The sequence below is a fragment of the Lutzomyia longipalpis genome, chromosome 1 (assembly GCF_024334085.1).
Source record: "Lutzomyia longipalpis isolate SR_M1_2022 chromosome 1, ASM2433408v1".
Classification (NCBI taxonomy): Eukaryota; Metazoa; Arthropoda; class Insecta; order Diptera; family Psychodidae; genus Lutzomyia; species Lutzomyia longipalpis.
Window position 1 is genome coordinate 37,077,354 of NC_074707.1, and position 20,256 is coordinate 37,097,609.

The 20,256-nt window shown below is 31.1% G+C and overlaps 2 protein-coding genes across 5 annotated transcripts; one reads left to right on the plus strand and one right to left on the minus strand.

The window, feature by feature from the left end:
- Nucleotides 1-1,655: 1,655 nt before the first annotated feature.
- Nucleotides 1,656-19,712, minus strand: LOC129787105 (translation initiation factor IF-2-like). Of its 4 annotated transcripts, none has more exons than XR_008750190.1 (6): nucleotides 19,504-19,710; nucleotides 18,767-19,429; nucleotides 16,601-16,789; nucleotides 16,378-16,538; nucleotides 16,145-16,299; nucleotides 1,656-2,070 (listed from the first exon to the last, which is right to left on the minus strand). XR_008750190.1 is itself a non-coding variant. In XM_055822426.1 (5 exons), the coding sequence occupies exons 1-5, from the start codon at nucleotides 19,605-19,607 to the stop codon at nucleotides 16,247-16,249; spliced, it is 1,167 nt and encodes a 388-aa protein (XP_055678401.1). In that variant the 5' UTR covers nucleotides 19,608-19,712; the 3' UTR covers nucleotides 14,874-16,246. The 4 variants fall into 4 exon arrangements, 2 of the variants coding, with proteins under 2 accessions (XP_055678401.1, XP_055678400.1); XR_008750191.1 differs by having other exon boundaries at nucleotides 16,378-16,535; nucleotides 19,504-19,708; XM_055822426.1 differs by lacking the exon at nucleotides 1,656-2,070 and having other exon boundaries at nucleotides 14,874-16,299; nucleotides 16,378-16,535; nucleotides 19,504-19,712.
- Nucleotides 6,950-10,061, plus strand: LOC129787104 (uncharacterized). The gene is made up of 4 exons (XM_055822424.1): nucleotides 6,950-7,173; nucleotides 7,510-8,109; nucleotides 8,223-8,288; nucleotides 8,365-10,061. The coding sequence occupies exons 1-4, from the start codon at nucleotides 7,011-7,013 to the stop codon at nucleotides 9,516-9,518; spliced, it is 1,983 nt and encodes a 660-aa protein (XP_055678399.1). The 5' UTR covers nucleotides 6,950-7,010; the 3' UTR covers nucleotides 9,519-10,061.
- Nucleotides 19,713-20,256: the final 544 nt, after the last annotated feature.

Here is a 20,256-nt window from a genome sequence, read left to right on the forward strand (position 1 = left end):
AAGCAGTAGACTCTCCCATTTCTTCAATTTTTTAATATTTCTTTAAAAAATATATTATGTTCTTCACTTCATGAAAACCTTTTAAAAAAATAAATAATTCAAATAGGTAGGCACAGATCCCCCATCAATTTAGAATTTATCAACCCCTTCGGCTGTGAGAAGTGAGAAAAACGTCTCCACCTGCGGCTATGTGTTTTTCTCTCCTAGTCACATTAATTTTATAATTGAAACCTCATCATCTTGCATCATTCCACCTCATTATAGGCAGTCCCCATCTTTTGGGTGCCTGCTCTATACAGCTGTTCTCTAAACTCCAAATTCCTCCAGAGCAGTTTACCTTCCCCGTATTTCCCAGAAAATCACGAGTTTCACGCCAATCAGTCCCACGATATACCTTTTAAGAAAAAAATGTGGATTGCGCGCGAATTTTGTCTCTTTGTTTCAATTAGCGATATACAAAAGCTGTGGCATGATTGAGGGGTTTATAGCACAGTCGTTAAAAGTATGAGATTATTGCAATTATTGTGATTCTTTTAACATTAAAGCTGGTTTATATGTAGGAAGAATATTTTAGTTTTTTGGTGGAATATTTGAGAATATTCGTTGATTCTTCAGGAATATTGAAGAGTTTGTGAGATTGTGAAGGAAAGAATTTTTATTTGGCAATACGAATTTTCTTTTGATTCTTGAAGATATATTTTTAAAAAAAATCATAAGAAATGTAAAAGTATAGATCTTGAATACACCCTTTAAGATTTTCCATTCTGATTTTTTTTGTTCGCTTTAATTGCAAAAAAATCACAAAACTAAAAAAAAATTGGCCAAAAGGGAGTTTCAGAACTTCTGGTCCGGAATTTCAAGAATTTCGATTGGAAACTTAGTTTTCGTTTTAAAAAAAAATTACTGAATAAAACTTGGCCAATTCTTATTCATTTTTTGAGTTCCAAATGCATTATCCCAGCTTTAATCAAAAGAAAATCAAAGCAGAAGTAATCCAAAGAATTTAATTTAATTTAACATTAGAGCTATTTACCCCTCGTAAAAGATTTATAATAAAAAAAATTGGCTCGCGCTATGCAGCTAAAAAGTCGCGCGTGTTTATAAAGTTTTCTTTGTGGTGCTTGGGAGGAGGCGGAGAAGTGGGTGGGTGAGACTGAGAGTGGACAATTGAGAGCCTTTTCGCGTTTTGTTTGCAATTTGTCTCGCAATTAAATCCATGTTGAAGCTGATAGTCATGTAAATATTTACAGAAATTGCTGCAAATTCTATCTGCTTTTTTTTTCAAGCACACACAGCTTTTCGCGCCACTTTTGCAGAAATTCACACAACAGACGTTGTTTACTGAAATTTTTATTGCTCCACACCCCGTAGCATCGAATATTGGTAGTGGGATTTGTTTTGCAAAATTTAATTGATTGCAGATTTTTTTTCATACGTTTCAGACTAACTAAAGTTGTTTGGTTGTATCAATTTAATTTCTTAATTCCCTGTGGGTGTTGGAATGGATGAATTTTTTTAAATGAAAAGTATAGCTTTTTATAGAATCAGTGGGTTAAATGGTTAGAGCATTTAGCTAGCAGTCAAAAGATCGTCGGTTCGAGTACAGATTGATCATTTTGTTATTTTTTTAAATCTAGAATTGAGAAAAAAAAACATTTTTTATCATAAAAAAGATTTATTTTCTGTCTCATTTTGTGAATTGATCACAGATAATTATCACAGGTGATTGAATCAAAGTCAAAAGGTCCTTCTCAGAGAGGGTAAAAAAAAGACTTTGGTAGGAAATAATTCACAGCTTCTTTCTGCTTTTAAACTTGATGCAGATTGAGGGTCGCATTTGGTGTGCAAATGGCAGAAAAAAATTCAATTTTCTCTCCAAATCCCAATTGAATTTATCCTCCATTCATCACTTATTCAGTGCGCTCCTCTTGGCCGTCGGGCGAGCTACCGTGGAGACATTTTGTGACCAGCTGCTTCCTCATCAGAGTCTCTCTTCTTTGGATGTCTCTGCGGGAGGTTGAATCCTCATTGGCAAGACATGTACTTGGCAATCCATCGAAGATGGATGGACTGTCAGAGTGGAACGAAAAAAACAAGGGGAGAGAAGAAGAAAAAAAGAATGTTAGAAAATGCATAAAGAATTGATGGAAACTGCAGCAGAGAAGGAAATTTCTCTGACACAGTTTCCATCGAGGAAAACCATCTCATTTGTATACACAACACTGCCTTTAGGGAATTTTTTTTTCATTCCTCTCTTGCCTCTTAACTTGGGTTTGCCGGTAGGGGAAATGGGGCAATTTGTTAGTTTTTTGGGAGAAACATTTTCCTGATTTTCCTGAAAATATTTGAGTTTTCTCATGACGACTATCTTATAGGAAATTTTCCGGGCTACAACTTTGTCTCAGACGATTTTTCTCTATCTCAACGGGAAAATGCATTTTCAGGCCATTTTCCAAACCCTTCCACATTTGCCTGTTTCAAAAATCATGGGGCAAAATGTTAGTTTGCGTTTTTTGGCCTTAAATTTCAATTTTATGAATTTATTTCATCTAGACACTATAAAAGCAATTGATAATAAGGTATTTGTGTAACAATTAGAAACTTTTTTTTAATAAAAAAAATACAAAAAATAAAAAAAATGAAAAATTTATGAAATTGCACTTTTTATTTTTTAAATAATTTTATATTAGTAATAGAGAGTAATATAACATGCTAAATTATAAATATTAAGTGTGCCGACTGGAAAAAAATAAAATAAATAAACAAAAAAATAGTTAACAGCCTTAAAAACGGTTTCTAACATTTTGCCCCAAGGGGTACTTTTTACTATCAGTGTTATACGGGAAAACCCGGAAAATTTTTTCGGAAAATTTAGACTAAATTCGTGTTCAGCAATAGTTACTCTATCAAAAAATGCATTTGGATCAAAAAAATTACTGAGAAATACGCCAAAATACGATATTGAAATGAAAGGTCAAAGTAACTTTTAAATTCGAAAAATTTGTTTTTTAAATAAATCCCAAAATATTAGATCAATTATTATAAAACTTTATAGGCTTAGTTAGAGTTATAAAAGGTACCTTTTGACTAAATTAGAACAATTATGAAATAATATTTACTGAGATATTGGAGATGTGTGGTCTTGATTTTCTAACATTTTGCCCCATTTCCCCCTATATGTTGAAAATTCAACAACAACCCAGTTGGCACAAAAGGTCATTATAAAGTCTAATGTGCCGAAAAGGATCGTTAGAATAACGTTGATAATTCATCAAAAATAAGTCATTTTACGTGATAATGGGGAATAAAAAAGACCCACGTTGAAAGTCAGTACACCGTCAGAATAACGTTATTGGAAGAAATTTCTGACCTTTTTCTTACGTTCTACTGACCTTTAAAATTTGAGACCAAAAGGGGAAATTTTTGACATGGCATCTCAAAAAAAATTTCCCAAACATATTTCTCTCTCTAGCATACATGGTAGCATAGGATAATGGTGTCTTCTCTATTTCCCTACCAATATACCATATTTATTAATATGGTATATTTTACAAGGAATATTTATAATTTTTTTTCGAAATTTCCTATATCTCAAATTTATATGCCGAAATACTTTACCGTCGCAAATAAGTCAAAAAGAACCTAAAATGGACCTTTCATTAAAAATTAATTATTTTTTATAAAAATTTTTGAAATATTTCTGATGATAGAAAAAAGATTTTGTCTTTACTACTCATTTAAAATGTCTTAGACATCCTTCCTATTGCTTAAAATGCTGACCCGGCTTGATTCAAAAGCAATTAAATATCCTGAATTTCGCTATAAAATTTATTGATACTCCCGGACACTTAAATCTACGCCATATCTCGTAGCTTAAAAATTTTTGTCACATATATTGTATTTGGCCGAAAGACTGAAAATATCAGAAAAGTTATATGTTTTTCAGACCAATGCAAGGAAATTTCATTACTAAACACGAATAATTCTATTTTCACTTCACAAGGCGTGTTGTTTAAACGTTTCTCCGTATTTAAGCATGTATTATGAAAAATAGTGATTTAATATTTTGGTATCTACTTTATATTTCAATTCAATAAAATTGGTAGCAAACATTAGGTATAAGTAACCTTAAACTTTTAAATATACGCGCATCAATCAAATACAAGGTGTTGCAAATTTTGAATTCTCGATAAATAATACCTATGTATAACATTAAAAAAATGAAAGTAAAATATGTACGTACATACTTGCATTGATTTATTGGAGACAACCTTCTTAATTTTTTTTAAAATGTACCTAGGTATAGAAAAACCCATCATTATGAAAATGAGGATATGCAATAAAACTTTGAAGAAATGGTACCGCTTAAGACAAGGGTACTTGTCTGCAAAACACATGTTTGGAAAAACCCTTAATGTGAGACTTTGGTTACTTTGCCTGGGAAAACCCTTAAATGTTTATGACCTAAAAAATTTTGCACTCAGAATTTAAAAGATGTTCCGACAAAAATATTGCTAACAGGCTTAACACATTTTGTCTCACAATAAATAAAGATTAGATCTCTGTTTAGTAACCCAGATTATTTACGAAGAGATTTAACGATCTTTTCTCCTTCGGGTATATATATCCCTGAAACTTTTTTAAAATTTCAGTTCTTTGACGACCGCGAAAGGATACTTTAGTTCAGTAACTTGAGTTAAGTCACCAGCAACACAATTTTTTGTTCAGAGTGTAATTTAATTTAATTGCATTTTAATCTGAGAGTAAAACAAGTGCTGTTTAATTGTGCAGTGAATTCGAATAATAGTAAGGGTGAGATAAAAATGTACAAAATCGTCAGGACCCTAGAAAATGGAAAGAACCGTCTTTCCATTGTTCCAAATGGATGGGAAAAGAACAATAAATTGTATTGGCCTCCGAAAAAGCATTCTAAGCTGATAAATGACCCTCTTTCTGAGCCAGGTAAGTTAACCATTCAAATATTACGATTACTTATTTAATAATCGAAATGATTCCAGAGGATGACTGGCTTGCATTCGACTGTGAACTAGAACGCGATGGATTTAACTCATTCGCAGAAGCTGAAATAGATTTGAAGAGATTACTGGGTGATTTAAACAATCACTTAAGAAAAGCTCCAAAAGAGAAAAGAAGAAACAAAGCCGTAATTTATAAAGAGTTTCGTTCCCTTGTTGATGAGTGTGTGGACGAAAGGATCAATGAGAACCATGAAAACAGATCGACTTTCGACGAACTTAGATCACGCTCAGAAAATAACTTCAGTTCTGATATAATAACAGACATCGCCGACCCTCAAACGCAGATTCAATTTGACGAATCAGTACAAATGGATCTTGACAACAGTCAGAACAATGATGATACATTTTCACATGCAATTTTACCTGTGAACAATGATGACAGTGGCACTTCGATTACCAGTACAAATGATTGTAAGTAATTTGTTGAATGAATTAATAGAATTTCTTTTTTTTTTTTAATTTTAATGTTTCCGAATAAATTTAAAAAAATTGTTATACCATGCGTGAATATTAAAAACACTTTTTTTTTCTTTCATAGTGGTTTTGCTGGAGTTGAGAAAAAATAATGACATTCTTCAGGAAATCCAAGATCAGCTTAAAGAACGAAACAGCCATCTTCGCACGATTTCTGAAGTTACTATGAGTACAAATGTAATGGTTAAGAAGCTGATGGATGCACAAGGAAGAGACCATGGGGAACAGGAACTTGAGGAAAAGGAAATTCAAAAAATGCCCATTCGTCGCCGTCGCGACTTGGAAGACTTTGAATTAAAGCTTTCTGATAAGGAATTTTTCAAAAATCACAAAAAGGAGTTAATTAAAGTAGCAGGTTGCGGTAAGAACAGGGGAATCAAGTCCACGAAAATTGCTTATGAAGTTGCAGATAGACTTTTTAAGAGAAAACTTCTAACCAAATTTTCTTGGACTGGAAAAGGTAATAAGTGCAATTTTTCTCAATTAAGCAACACGTTCACTTTGTTTTTTGCGGTTATCAATTGTGCAGATAACACATTTACAAAAATGGAATGCAAGAACTTTTTTGTGAACAAGCTACTTAAACACTCTCGTACTCGATTTAATGAAGAAAATCGTAAGAAGAATAGATTAACAAGTTCTGTTGTTATTAATTAATAGAGAAAAGACTAAGTACGTTGTTTTTTTTTCAATTTTGGCTTAATAAACGTTTCAGAACATTTATCAGAAATTTTTAATTAACGCGTTAAACGAAAAGAGAAATTGCTGAATGCAAAGAAGGTTTAAGTATAATTGATTTTTTTTAAACTAGGGCTATATTAGCGCCAATCATGTATTAAATATAAACAAAGACTAGCTGCATTAACTATAAAATACCTACATAACTATTTACTTATTCTTATTATAATTTTATGTCAATTGGTCAGTGAAGTAATATTCAAAAATTTAAACAAATATAATGTAAGTGTTAAAACTTCATTTTAATGGAGAAACTTATGATAATCAATAAACAATTTATATAGAAAAATGTGAATGTTTTTTTTATAGGAAAATTCTTAAGAAAATTTGAGTTTCTAGATCTGTGTGTACCGTAAAGATCTACCTCGGCTGTCAAATTTACAAACCGTGTTCTCATCTTCAGAAAAATCCATCTCTTAGTTATAAAATGTGGACTTCCTTAATTTATCACCATATGTGTTTACACAAGACGAGGGCGCTGTTAAGCATTTTTATAACAATTATGGAGGCAGAGGTGGTAATTCTCGAAAATCTAGAATTTTATAACACTATTGTGAACAGACCTTTAGAAAGTCAGGATATTTCATTATGACTTTATTCATGTCAGTTGTTGACATTTCAGTGTCAGCTTGCAAAAGTTTGAAAAGGTCATTTTATCCGAAAAGCGAATGACGCGGTTTGTTTAGCTGTGCATCTACTACTTGATCTGAACGCATTTTCTTGTTTTTTTTATTCGATTAATATTTTAAAAATTGAAAAATGGAACGAAGATCATTCAGATATAGTTCAAGCTATTATAGAAAAATTGATGCATTGCGAAAAAGTTTAAATAATACGTATAATACTAATCAAGTTTTAAATATAAGTGTCGGCAATGACATTGCAGAAGAAAATGAGACTTCAATGGACATTGATTTTGAAGGTAAGAGAAAAATGTCAAGTAAAAGAAAAAAAAATTTGATTTTTTGTTAGCTTAGTTTGATCTTATAATAAGGGTTCTAACCTCAAAATAAGGGAGCTATTGCACTAAAGTTCTAAGAATTTGATGCTTAAGATTTTACATAGAAAGAACGAGAAAAAACAGCGTTGTTGTCTCTCTCGTACTCACATAGAGGTTATGTTATGATGCTCAAGCATTTGGAGCTTAAGTGTAATAGCCCCGTAAATGAGTGATGCTTTAACACTTTATATGTAATATAAAGAAATTAAAGACTAGATTTCTTTAGAAATAAGTTATAGAATTTACTTTCTTTTGCAGAAGAGAATATTAATTTGGATTATTCATCAGATGAAAATACTGAAGATGAGGAGGAATATAATACACCAGATCTGCATAATGATATTCATATCTGGGCAATCGAGCATGACATAAAACATGACGCACTTACAAAATTATTGCATATTTTGAGACAATTTCCAATGTTTCAATATCTACCTTTAGATGCGCGTACAATCTTAGAAACACCAAGGCATATAGATGTGAAGCCAATGGGAAACGGAGAAATGTGGTATCATGGAGTTAAAACCGTTGTCTGTAAACAACTTGAACAACTGAATATAGACAATTTACCAAAAATATCAATCAGGTTTCATGTAGATGGTCTTCAAGTATTTAAAAGCTCAAAGATTGATGTATGGCCAATATTATGTGCCATTGATGAGCTTCCTAATATTCCACCACAAGTTGTTGCAATCTATTGTGGAAACGGTAAGCCTTCCTGTGTGTCGGAATACTTTGAAAAATTTATTCCAGATGTTCAGGATCTAATAAGGAATGGTTTGAAGATTGGCATGCACCATATTATAGTCTCTATTAAGAGCTTTTTGTGTGATCTTCCCGCGCGAGCATTTGTTAAAGGTATAATATTTATTATTTTATTTTAATTTCTATTATGACAGAATTTGGATATGATAGAGATGTGATGGAAAATATGTTTTTTAAAGGTACCTATAAATCTTAATTATTTTTAGGTACCGTGTATTATAATCACAGATATGGATGCAGTAAATGCACAGTTGAAGGAGAAAATGATCCAGGTAAAATATACATTTATTCGCCATATTCACCATATTGTTTGATCTAGTATATAATGTACTATATTTTTAATTGTAGGACCACGAATGAGCTATCCTACATTGAATGCTCCTAAGAGAACTAATGAAAGTTTTAGGAGACGTCAAGATCCCTCGCATCACCATGAAACATCTATTATTGAAGAATTGCCAATCGACATGATTACAGCATTTCCAGTTTCCGATGATCTTCATTTACTGCACCTAGGTGTTATGAAAAGATTAGTTTTAGGTTGGATGGAAGGTAAATTTAATTACCACTCAAAATGGCCAGCTGCAATTACTAAAAAAGTCTCTAGAAGGTTGGTTAAGCTTAATTATTACAGACCAAAAGAACTTCATCGTAATATCAGAGATTTGAATGAGATTTCTAGATGGAAGGCAACTGAGTGGCGAACTTTCCTTATGTATACCGGTGTTGTAATTTTAAAAGATATTCTCAAAGAAGATGTTTTTTATAATTTCTTATTACTTTTCTGTAGTGTAACAATTTGCGAATCTCGTCATTATCACCACTTACTGCCAGTTGCGGAAGCCATGTTACAAGAATTTGTAAAAACATATATACAGCTCTATGGTCGCGATCAAATTGTTATGAATATTCACAGCATCATACACGTGGTTGATGACGTTCGAAATCATGGGCCATTATTATCCATGTCTACTTATCCCTTTGAAAACGAATTGCAAAGTATTAAAAAAAAAGTGAGAAATGGAAATCGTCCACTCGTTCAAATTGCTCGAAGACAAATGGAAAAATCTTATGTGGACTTGCTAAAAGCAAAAAAGGTTAAAGTATATCCAAAGTTGGACAAAAAGATATCAAATTCACACGAACTCGATGAATGTTCTGGTACCTATAAGGCCCTAGACTTAAGAAAAGATTTTACACTAAAGGGTGATCATAAAAATTGTTGGTTTATGAATTACTCAAATGAAATTGTCAGAGTTATAAATATTACACAGCACAATTCAGAAATTGTTATTTATGGTCAAAAGGTACGAGAAATTTCAGATTATTTTACTCAAGTTATTAAATCATCAACCTTGAATATTTATTGCTCCTCAGATTTAGTTTATGATAGAAAGAGAATTTATAAATTGTCTGAAATTAAATGTAAAATGTTTGGTATGGAACATAAGTCTAAGACAATTTTTATTCCGCTTTTACATACCCTCTTTTATACCCTTTAAACCGATTAAATTGTGTAAAAGGAAAGAAGCAAAGATTTGTAAATAAATTTGTTATCATAATATAAAAATGAAAAAAATATAAATAAAGTATCGATAATGGGCCTTATTCAGCGACCAAGAAACCCTTGAAATTCGCTTGAAATCTTGAAATATCAGTACAAAATTCAAAGATTTCAATGGTTTCTTGGTCGCTGAATTAGGCCCAATGTTACACTTTTTAAATGCTTTATATATAATGCTATTATAAAAAAGCGCTGTTATTATAATTTAGAATTAATTCTATAACTGTGCACAAAATGTATAAGTAGTAATTTAAAAAATAATTGGTTTTACATAAAATTGAAAATAAAATCATAAATCATATCTCACACATATGGAAATGAGTCTTTTGAATCTCAGAAACTCTAAGAGGGTTTCTTTACGTTCGGATGTCCCATTTCTAACTTCATTGCTGCCGTACAAAACTTTGTAGAAGGTCTTGTAAGACACATACGCACAATCTTGGTCACCCGCATAAGCATTCTTCCCTATAGTTATATGACATGCGCGAAATACTAAAATTGCGACAATAAATGACGAATTTCTCAATGAACAAGACCTGGGTAAGTATACTTACGGTATTCTGACGTTGAGATTTCGGCAGGAATTTTAGCCAAAGTTGATGGAGGGTCAGAAATGTTGTGCTTTCTTACGGTATACTGACGTTGTTAAGGAAGAAATTGAAAGTATATTTTTATATAATAAATGAGATTCTTCTGCTCAAAAAGGCTTCTAAAACAACTTGCTATCTTTCAAATAATCATTTTAATGCATTTATATGCCATTTTAATTAGTTTTTGATGATAGAAAAAATGATTGATTTTTCATCTTACTGACCTTTAATGACTTATTTTTGACGATATTCCAACGTTTACACAAAAAATTGAATTTATGCGAAAATATTGAAGTAAATGAAGCAAAAACGTCTTTTAATAGCTTTTTGATCATCTACAAATAGATTTTGTAATGTTTTAATGATTAAAAATTTGATTTCTGCAAAATGACTAAAAATGCCTCAATTTTTACTGACTTTACTTACCAAAAAATAACGTTATTCTGACGTTAGAATTTAGTAAGCTAATGACGAAATTCTGACCATTTTTTACGATAATTTAACGTTATTATAACGTTAATAAATAGTAAGTAAAGTCAAAGTTATTATGTGTTAGCTGGGAACATACAAAAAAAAGCATCTCACCGAGACTTTCTATTCTTTTTTTGGAATATGATTCTAAAATTTTTCCTATAGAAGAAATCAGTAAAAAGACGCCGTGCTCATGCACTTCTGGCACATTTCAATCAAAAGTGAGAAAATATTTAACTTTTTTATCGGTCAGGAGGCTTTTCTCAATAGGTATGAGTTTCCCAAAGTTTTCGTTATGTTTAACTTTATGCTAAATATCTCTTTGGCAAAATGTTGACTACCTATAAGCTTTTTTTTTCAATTTATTTATTTTTAATTCTATATTTTCTTTTCAAAACCGAACCAAGGAGAAAGACTTAGAACCTAAACCTAATTTTAGCAGTTTGTAATTTTTATTTGTAATTTCAGGCACAGCTTTTTATGTTTTTTACTTCAACAAATATTTTGTTTAGCTTTTTTTATAAAAACTTTTGTTTTATAAAGTTCTTCGTTTTTCTTAATTGTTTAAAATAAAAATTAAATATCATGTTTAGTTTTTTTAATTACATACAATATGGATAAAAGAGTTGAAGAAAATCAGTGCTAGTCTTAAGTTCTTATTCGCTAGAAAAGTAATAATCGATTCCAACTATGTTGAACAAAAAATTAATTATTCGGATTGACTTTAACTTTTCTAATGGTTTTAGGTCTTCATAAGGGACCAAATTTACTTATTTTTTATTCTTTAAAACAATATTTATCACATTATTGTCCAATCATTTTTTAAGATAGATTTAGTATTTCTATTATAATATTTTCTCTCATAATAATTTAATAATTTTTTAATAATAATTTTTTTTTAGCTGTGATTCTTTTAAGCAAATATTTAAAAATTCATTGTAATGTTTAATTAAATTTTTATGATTTTTTTACTTATGAAAAAAAACTTTGCTAAATCTTGGATTTTATTTTCTTAATATTTCTTTCTAGTCTTCCTCCTTGAGTTATTTTTCATTTTTATAAAAAAAAAGTATTTTTTACCTGAATATTTACGTAAATTAATGTTTTTTTTCCTTTTTTGAAAATAAGCAGTGATGTTGGCTTTATTCACTTCTGTTGATATTAAAAGCATTTTAAATGTTTATTTAACCTTAAAAATCATTTTTTTTTTCATTATATTTTTTCTTACTTCGTTCTAATTTGTATTTTATTTTTTATTATTTCAATGTATCATTTCTTTCACTTCTTTAAGAATTCTTTTATTCATAAAATGTTTTAAAAAAAGTTTTCTGAGCATTCTTGAATTATTTTCTTTAAAAAAAAACCCCGTTAATTCATTAAACATTCTATGCGTTACAAAGAAAAAAAAAAGATCTTGTTTATTAAATCAAAATTAGTTAATCTCGCATCATTTTTTTTTTTGCCTTCAATTTATTTTAATTCCTTTTGTTGCCTTTTTGTTGTTACCTTCTCCTTCAATTTGCTTCATCCTCACGCTTGTAAATGGTCATGTCTGCCCTTGAATAAAATTGGAAAATTTGCATATAATCTCTTGCTTCCGAACCAAAAAACATTTCACTTCGTTTAAAATGTTAACGAGAAGGAATAAAATATTGCGGTACAAAAAAGAAATCTTCCATAATTTGGTGTGAGAAGAAAGGAAGGAAATGCTCACTTTGGTCTGGCCAGCAATTGCGCTCTGGTGGAAATGCCCAAGGAGAGAAAATTAAATTAAAGCCATCTGAATTGCTTTCTCTCCATCAAAATTCTTCTTCGACACCTACAAGAATCACTTCAATTGCAATCTCATGGCTAATAAATGACCCTTCTCCGCTGCTCCTTCATCATCCTCAATTTAGCGCGTTTGTCTCACAAGCCAACATCACTCTTTGTAAGTTTTTTATTCGTTATTTCTTTTCTTGCTCTTTGAGCGCTCATTCAAACTTCTTAATTTTATTTTATTATTTGTTCATTTCTGCTATTTTTTATCTCGCATTTTTTTTTGCTCTCTCGCTGCAGGGGCTTCTCTTTTAGGGGAGGTATGTGTGCGGCAGCTCCGTGAAAATAAAGAACAGGGCGGGTATAAAAAAAAAGGAAAGTTTCTAATCAATTACTTATTTCTCTCAAACATTTCGCATCAACCTTACGAGCTATAGAAAACACAATTTGTATAAAATCAAACTTACCGGAATTTTGTGGATTTTTTTAATTGATTTTTATGTTGATTTTTTTTTATTTATGCTTTTCAGCTTTTAGCTCTCTTCTCTGTCAGTTCTTTTCTTTAGATTCTCTTCATTTCTTTTTCTTTTTGCTTTCTCAATTTGTTTGCGTTTTTCCTCTCCATTTCATTATGCCGAGGAATCATGAGATTTCTCTGTGAGTTTGTTTTTCATTTATATACTTGTGCACTATAGTTTAGTTGGAGTGTCTGTTTTATTTTTTTTTGCTTTTTCAACTTTATTTCTTTTCTCTTTTCTTCTTGCTTCAAAAGGCAAAGAAAAAAAAACTTTTCTCGTCTTTTGCTAAACATTCTTTTCACTCGTTTTTATTTCTTGCTCCCTTTTTTGCACTCTGCCATCGAGACTTACCAACATTTTGCAGATTGAAATAAAATAATAAACGATTAATTGGAAATATATTTCATCTTTCTCTCTGTTGTTCGAGTTTTTTCTTTTTTTTTTCAAGATGAAACTCTTCAAAGTATTTCGCTGTGAGAAGTTATTGATTTGTCAGTTTTCTCTCTGCTCCATCATGCAGATAAACTTATTCTTTTTTTCTTTGCAAAAATTTATAAATTTTCTGGATTAAGAATATAAGTTTGTCTTTAAATTTTTCAATTAAATTGTTATGAAAAATGATAAATTCGATTTTGTAGAATTTTCTTAATTCATCTTATCATTTCAATCACGGTTTCTTTTTAGTACTCTGTGAATAAGATTATTCTAAGATTTGAGAGGTCTAAAAAGTAGTACATCTTTAGAACTTAGCTAAGACACATTTCAATTTGTAAGAAACTTGATATTCTTAAAGTTAATTGGAAAACAATTATTCTTTTAATCCAAACGGTTCCTAAAATTCAAATGAAATCATTTATCAAAATAATTAAACAAGAACTGCTTATGATATGGTGTGAAAATACTATTAACTTTTCTGGTATGTGTCTAGGCTAAAGTATCATAAAATATATTTTTTTAATTTACAAATTTAGAGCGTTCAAGGCAAAAAGATCTTGTGAAATTATTGACAAAATCGATCCATTAAAATAGTAGTTATGTTCAGTTCCTAAAATCAAGAAAAAAAAATTATGGGATTAATTCAAGATTTCTTTGAATTAAGCATTCAAACTATCAATAAAATTAATTGTTTTTCAAACATTTTCACTTTTTCACTAAAATATCACTAGTTTTTCATTTTTTTCCACAAAATTCTTCCATAATTTTCTGCAAAAAGAATGAGTATTTAATTGTAACTTTTTTATCAGATTCATAATTGATGTTCATGTTCTTTTTAAAGTCTTTGTAAAATTTCTCTGAAAGAAATAAATTTATTAGTTTGATTCATTTTTTTTTACTTGTCAAAAACTAAAATAATAAAAAGACAAAGAAATTAAAAAATAAATAAATTTCCCTTTAAATCAAAAAGTAGTAATACAGGATGCGGCAATTGAATTTTGACGTTTTTTGCTTCACTTTCTTAACATTAAAATTATCTATATAACAATAAATCAATTTAATTTTTCTTTTATTTTTTAAATATCTTTTCATATTTTTTTAGAAAACAGTATAAACCGATACATTAGTTAAGAAATCATGCTATAGATGTAAAATAAAAAAAAAAACTTCGTTGAAGATCATTAAAGAATTTTACGCCTGATGAATGTTCTATCAGGGTCAAAATGTCAATGTTTATTTTTACTAGAAGTATGAATATTTCCTAGATTATTAAAGAACTTTCTCCATTCTTTTCTACTTTAGATTAAAACCAAACTATTTCAATTGCCGCATCGATTTAAATATTTTCATTTCTCTCTTTCACTTCCTTTTTTTTATCTCTGTAAGAAAAATACATTTACATTAAAAAGAATTGTTCAAAAAATTCATCCGGCGTTAAATTGAGTTTTTTTTTAATTTCGACCATTTTTTTTTATCAAACGTCGACCATTTTTTTTCAACTTCGACCTTTTTCAAATCACATTTGTTTTCTTTTTTTTATTTCTTTTAATTTTGTTTTAATCTACAGAATATATTTTCTAACAAATACACGACACATACATAGTTAGAAGTTTGGTTTATCTGCAATTATTTTCCTTGAATAAAATTATAGTAATTTACTTTCTTTTTACGTGCAAAACTTTAAAATTATAAAACTAATTTAATTTGTTTTCTAAGTTGAGACCTAATTTTTCTATATTTTTTTCAATTTTCTGTTTTTTCACAATATTTTTAGTTTTTTTTTATTTATTTTTCTGTTAGCAACTATAGTGCATTAATGTTAATTTAAAATTTCTATTCACACGAACTGTCGTCTTAAAATGTTTATCTACGGGAGATCTAAGTTTAATAAAAAGTGTTCTGTTTACAATATTTGCTTAAAATAATTTTAAAAAATCGTCAAAGTTGATAAAAGATTTTTCTGTTGCAATTTCTGAATAAGATTTCTAATAAAGAATTGTTTCTTAAATATCAAGTATTTTCATTTTTGGTTGTTTTTTCCTAAAAAAAATTCCTCAGTAATCAGAAAATCAGCTGAACAATTAAACGTATTTTATCTGGCTTATAATCATCTAAAAAGCTCCTTTAAAAAATTGTTCTTCCTTCCGCGTAATTTTAAATAAAATTTCTTTAACTTTTTCCTACATTTTTTTTTTATTTCCTTCTTAATTATTTCTTTTAATGTTTTCTTTTATAATTGAAGAACAATTTCAAATATTTCACTGTTGATTAAATATTCAGTGATTATGGATTATTTTATATTCATTCCGTCATACTAATTCCTAGCATCTACTTCTTAATGTCAATAATCATAAAATAATATTTCTTTCCTGACAAAGTCCAAAAGACAGACAATTATATCCTTTTTCTCGTTTTCTTTCTTTCAAACCTACAATAAACTTTTAAAAAATAATGGAGAAAAATATTTTCCAAAATAAAATAGTCAGAATATCTCAATTATTGGATTTTCCTTATTTTGCTTTTTTCTTTTGTAAAATTAAATTCAATCGTGCTGTAATTTTTTTTCGTACTTTTTAATTGTTTTTCTTGCTTTTATTTTTCCTTAATCTTTATTTTTTATTTAATTTTCAATATTTCCTCAATGTTTCTGTTCTTAATTCCCCCATAATGTATAAGTAAATATTTTTCAATATTTTTTAAAATATATCTTTATGTGCATATTAGTCAAGGTATTACGAAAAAAACTATATGTTGAATAACTTCCTTTTAGCATCCTTAAAAGACAATCTTACCTTGCTACGAAGTTTCTCCTCTCAAGGTTGCTCCAGCGTCTACCACACTAAAATCTTCTCCCAATTTCTATCATTTATTTGTTTTTAAACACCTTGTGTGGCTTAGTAGTAGCCTGTTGTATTTTGATAGGATCCCTGGGAGTAAGCATTGGCATCTGAAAGTTAAAGAAAAAAAAGCCCCGGAATTAAAAAAAAATGATCCAAAAGTCACAAATAACGAGATGAAAACTCACCATAACCAGTGCTGTAGGTGCTCTCGTCGTATGACGATTGCTGGTAGGGATCTTGTGGAGCTGTATTGTAGGTATCAGTTGTTGTTCCATAGCCACTTTGGTAGCTTTGAGTGTTATTGTACTGATACCTCGTATCTTGGGTACCATAAGTGGTGGCACTGCTTAAACAAAGGAAATTTATTTATTAAACCTTTTCTTCTTAGAATCTTTAAGAATCTCCTACCTGTAATCCTGATACTGCTGCTCGTATCCACTTGTCTGTGGATACGTCGTAGTCTGGGCATTGGGATCAGTGTACCCTGTTTGGGAGTACCCATTGTTTGTGTAGCTCTGCTGTGGAGCTTGCTGGTAAGACTGCGCATAAGGATCCATGCTCTGCTGATGACTTCCATCCTGAACGTACCCACTGTGACTGAAAATTCCCCCAAAAATTGTTAATTTTTCACACCTTTTGCAACACAAAAATGCAAATTTTCAACAAAACATATTTTATTGCTTCAAAAGCAGCAAAAAAAACTAATAATTTCTCTCTAAAATGACTCAATTAATCCAAATTGAGAGACAAACTCTCAATATTTGCATCAAAAATAAATAAAACAAACCTAATTGTACACTAAAATATTCCATTTATTCATTTCAACACCTCATAAATATTAATTTGTGGGCACAATTCATTGACTATCATCGATATTTTAGGCAAAAGACTTTTTTTTTCTTTTGCAAAAGCTTTGCTATTTTTAGCAACAAGAAATCTCTCAGTCTGATGCTTCATCATTTCAGAAGTTGGTAATTTATTTTCCCAGCATGTTTATCTCTCCCCACCAAGAAGTATTCCCGTATATTGATTAAATGATAGCATCTCAATTAATTTTGGCATGCGATGGATGCTTAACAAAGCTTTCCCATTGCCCCAATCGCGAGAAGTCTCTATACAGCATTATTGAAAGCTATTCTCGAGAATGGAACTTCAATGTTTCTCTGCTTTCTTTGAAAAAAAGTTAATTGATTGCTATGGGAACTATAAATATGTTTGTGTGTGTGTTTGGGAAATAATTAAATTACAGAGAATTTCTTCCAGAAGAAGAGAGAAAAAATGAAGGAATAGAAGTTAATAAATTGCTCCAATTAATTTGGCAACTATTGCAGAGTTTTATAAACTCATCATGCAAATTGCCAAGAAATTATTTATGGATTGATAGAGTAACTTTTCAACGCTTCTGGATGAATAAAGTTTACAATTTCCGCAGGCTTATTTAGGTCAATTTGATGTAATTAGTTCAAATTAATTTTGCATCCTTTTTAACGCAGTGATTTTATTAAGCAATCAGAGATAGATTTTATTAATATTTTAGAATCATTTCAACAGCAAGAAATTATTAAAATCGATGTGAAGACAATTTGTAGGAAAAGCGAACAAGAAAAGGTAAGAAAACCGCAAATTTCCTGCAATCAGCGACGTTTCGAATAATTTTTATTCATCTTCAGGCTTTAGGAACGCCTGGGACGCCTTTCTGACGAATTTACTTCATATAAATTACCATGGTCTTCAGTATTATTTTTGATATTAAAAGAAGTTTATTCGTTTTTACATGAGAAAATCGGTCATTTGATAAAACAGGATTCGCGTAATTTTGTCAGGAATTTTGCTGAGAAAGAATCAAATTAAAAATAATAAGAATAAATCGCCAAAAAACTTTCTGCTTTCCACTAGAATTAGCTGGAATTAATTGGTAGGATTTTTATGAAAAATGCACACAATGACGTCACTTTGGTGTTTTTTCTCTGTTTCAATACATGAAACATTCAAAACCATGTCAAAAAACGTCGATAAAACACAAAAAGTGAATGTTTCACGAAAAAAAGACAAATAAAACCTAAATGGTGACGTCATTGTCAACGTTTTTAAGCAAATGTTTGCTTAGCGAAACCTAATTTTTATTTTTTTGGCCTTTTCCTGATTATTTCCTCGAATAAATTGTTTTTCATATAAAACGGATAGACTCCTTTAACAATTCTTGAACGCTACAAAATTCGGATTTTTGTTTAAAAAAAAAAAAGCTTTCTTATACAGAAACATGTTGCAATTTAAATTGATAATAAAATAACCTCCTAAACGGCACAATAGCTTTACAATCTTTACAGCCTGTTATCTGTGCTTTTAGAGTCTTATTAAAGAACTCATGAGTCACATTTGCCCACCTGCCTATTCCATCTTAAAAACTAATTTAGCCCGATCATTAAGAAGCTATTATCATTAGTTTCTGATTATTATCTCAAACAAAACATTATTTTTTTTTAGTATATAATAAGTTTTAAGAAAAATCTCCGGAAAGCTCTAAGGGCGCCCCAAGATGCAAAATAACAAAAAAATTAAAATAAATTTACTCACTTTGGCGCAGCCTGGGGTTGATTGTACTGATGATTCATGTGCGATGGATTGGACTGCACGTAGTTGGGTTTGGGAGCGAATCCCCTCGTTGGGGGCCCTGAATCATAACGCCCACGCTTCGGCCCTGGTAAACCACCGGGGCCGTTGCGTTTCAATGATGGCACGGGAGCAATATTCCCATTATCCTGCCCTGGGGTTAGAAGATTCCTGTTGAAGGGGCGACTAAAGCCCCCGAAACCCCTACCACGACCCCTGAAACCACCGGAACCCCTATCATTGCCCCTGAAAGGCTTTGGATCAGGTCCAGTTCCGGGAATTGTCGTATTATTGGGTGCTCCGGGGCCCCCGAAAGATCCACGCCCACGGAAGAATCCTCTTCCGCGGAAACTACCCCGGGGTGCTGATGAGGATGTTGTTGTCGTAATGGGAGCTCCATCCTCGGGTGTAGCAGCTGGTGCGGATGATGTTGGCGTGGTACTCGGTGGTGGTCCTCCGTGGGAATTTGCCGGAGGTCCACCGCGTCCCAAACCACGCGGTGCCCTTGGGGCAAAGCCTCGCATCCCGAACCCGCGGGGACTTCGCATCATACCACGTCCACGCATCATGGGTGGCATCCCGCGTCCACCCATTGGGCCACCACGACCAAAACCGCGCCCCCGGCCACTGCGTAAAAGGGTGAAAAAAAAGAGACGCGTCAGACGCCAATATGGGAACTTCAAGCCTCAATGCAAACTCACCGGCCACGGGGATCAAAGCCTCTGTACGGGCCCCTACCGCGAAATCCACCACCACGCATCGGTGGGTGACTTCCGCTGTTTTCCATTTCTTCAGGTTTATCCATTTTTTCACACAAAATCACTTCGCAAAATCACAAAAAATGCCCACACGGTTTTTTTCCACACACCAACTTTTCAAGCAAAAGCAAACATGGGGAATTTAGGGTTCTGTACTAACGAAGAAAGTTTCAGCGGGAAATTTTCATGATTATGTTGAAACATTTTTTGCGTTTATTTCATGAAAAAAATCTGAAATATTCTCCAGAGATTGAAAAGTGAAGGTCGATAAATTAAAATTAATTGTTTTATTTCTTATTTAAATTGTTTTGTAAAGTTTTTCCTCATTTTTCTACAAATTATTCTGTTTTAATCTTTGAAATATATTCTGAAAGTTTCAATCATTATGAAAAGTGGGACAACAAAACACGAAATCCAACAAATGAAAACATAAATGTTTGAAACATACATGAAACATGGGACATGGAACATGGCATGAATGGAAACTTCCCGCCTTTTTTCAAATCGCGCCAAATCTTCATTTCTCTGCAATTTTCTTACAAAAATGGAATTTTTGGGCCTCCAAAAGTTGGCGGGTGGCTCAGGGGGGCCCAAAGTACGTTCAGTAAAAATTTGGTGGCGCAACTCGCCGGATTTTTTTGGGGAATTTGCACGACTTTTTCTGGCGCGGATTTTGAGAGTTTTGAACCAGGGGTA

What these genes read in the sequence shown, in the direction of transcription:
- LOC129787104 (XM_055822424.1), top strand. Translation starts at nt 7,011, where the DNA reads ATGGAACGAAGATCATTCAGATATAGTTCAAGCTATTATAGAAAAATT. An exon ending in AATGGACATTGATTTTGAAG is followed by an intron (nt 7,174 to 7,509) that starts GTAAGAGAAAAA and finishes TTTCTTTTGCAG; the next exon opens with AAGAGAATATTAATTTGGAT. An exon ending in TGAAGGAGAAAATGATCCAG is followed by an intron (nt 8,289 to 8,364) that starts GTAAAATATACA and finishes TTTTAATTGTAG; the next exon opens with GACCACGAATGAGCTATCCT.
- LOC129787105 (XM_055822425.1), bottom strand. Translation starts at nt 19,607, where the DNA reads ATGGATAAACCTGAAGAAATGGAAAACAGCGGAAGTCACCCACCGATG. An exon ending in CAGCAGTATCAGGATTACAG is followed by an intron (nt 16,539 to 16,600) that starts GTAGGAGATTCT and finishes CCTTTGTTTAAG; the next exon opens with CAGTGCCACCACTTATGGTA. An exon ending in CACCTACAGCACTGGTTATG is followed by an intron (nt 16,300 to 16,377) that starts GTGAGTTTTCAT and finishes TTTAACTTTCAG; the next exon opens with ATGCCAATGCTTACTCCCAG.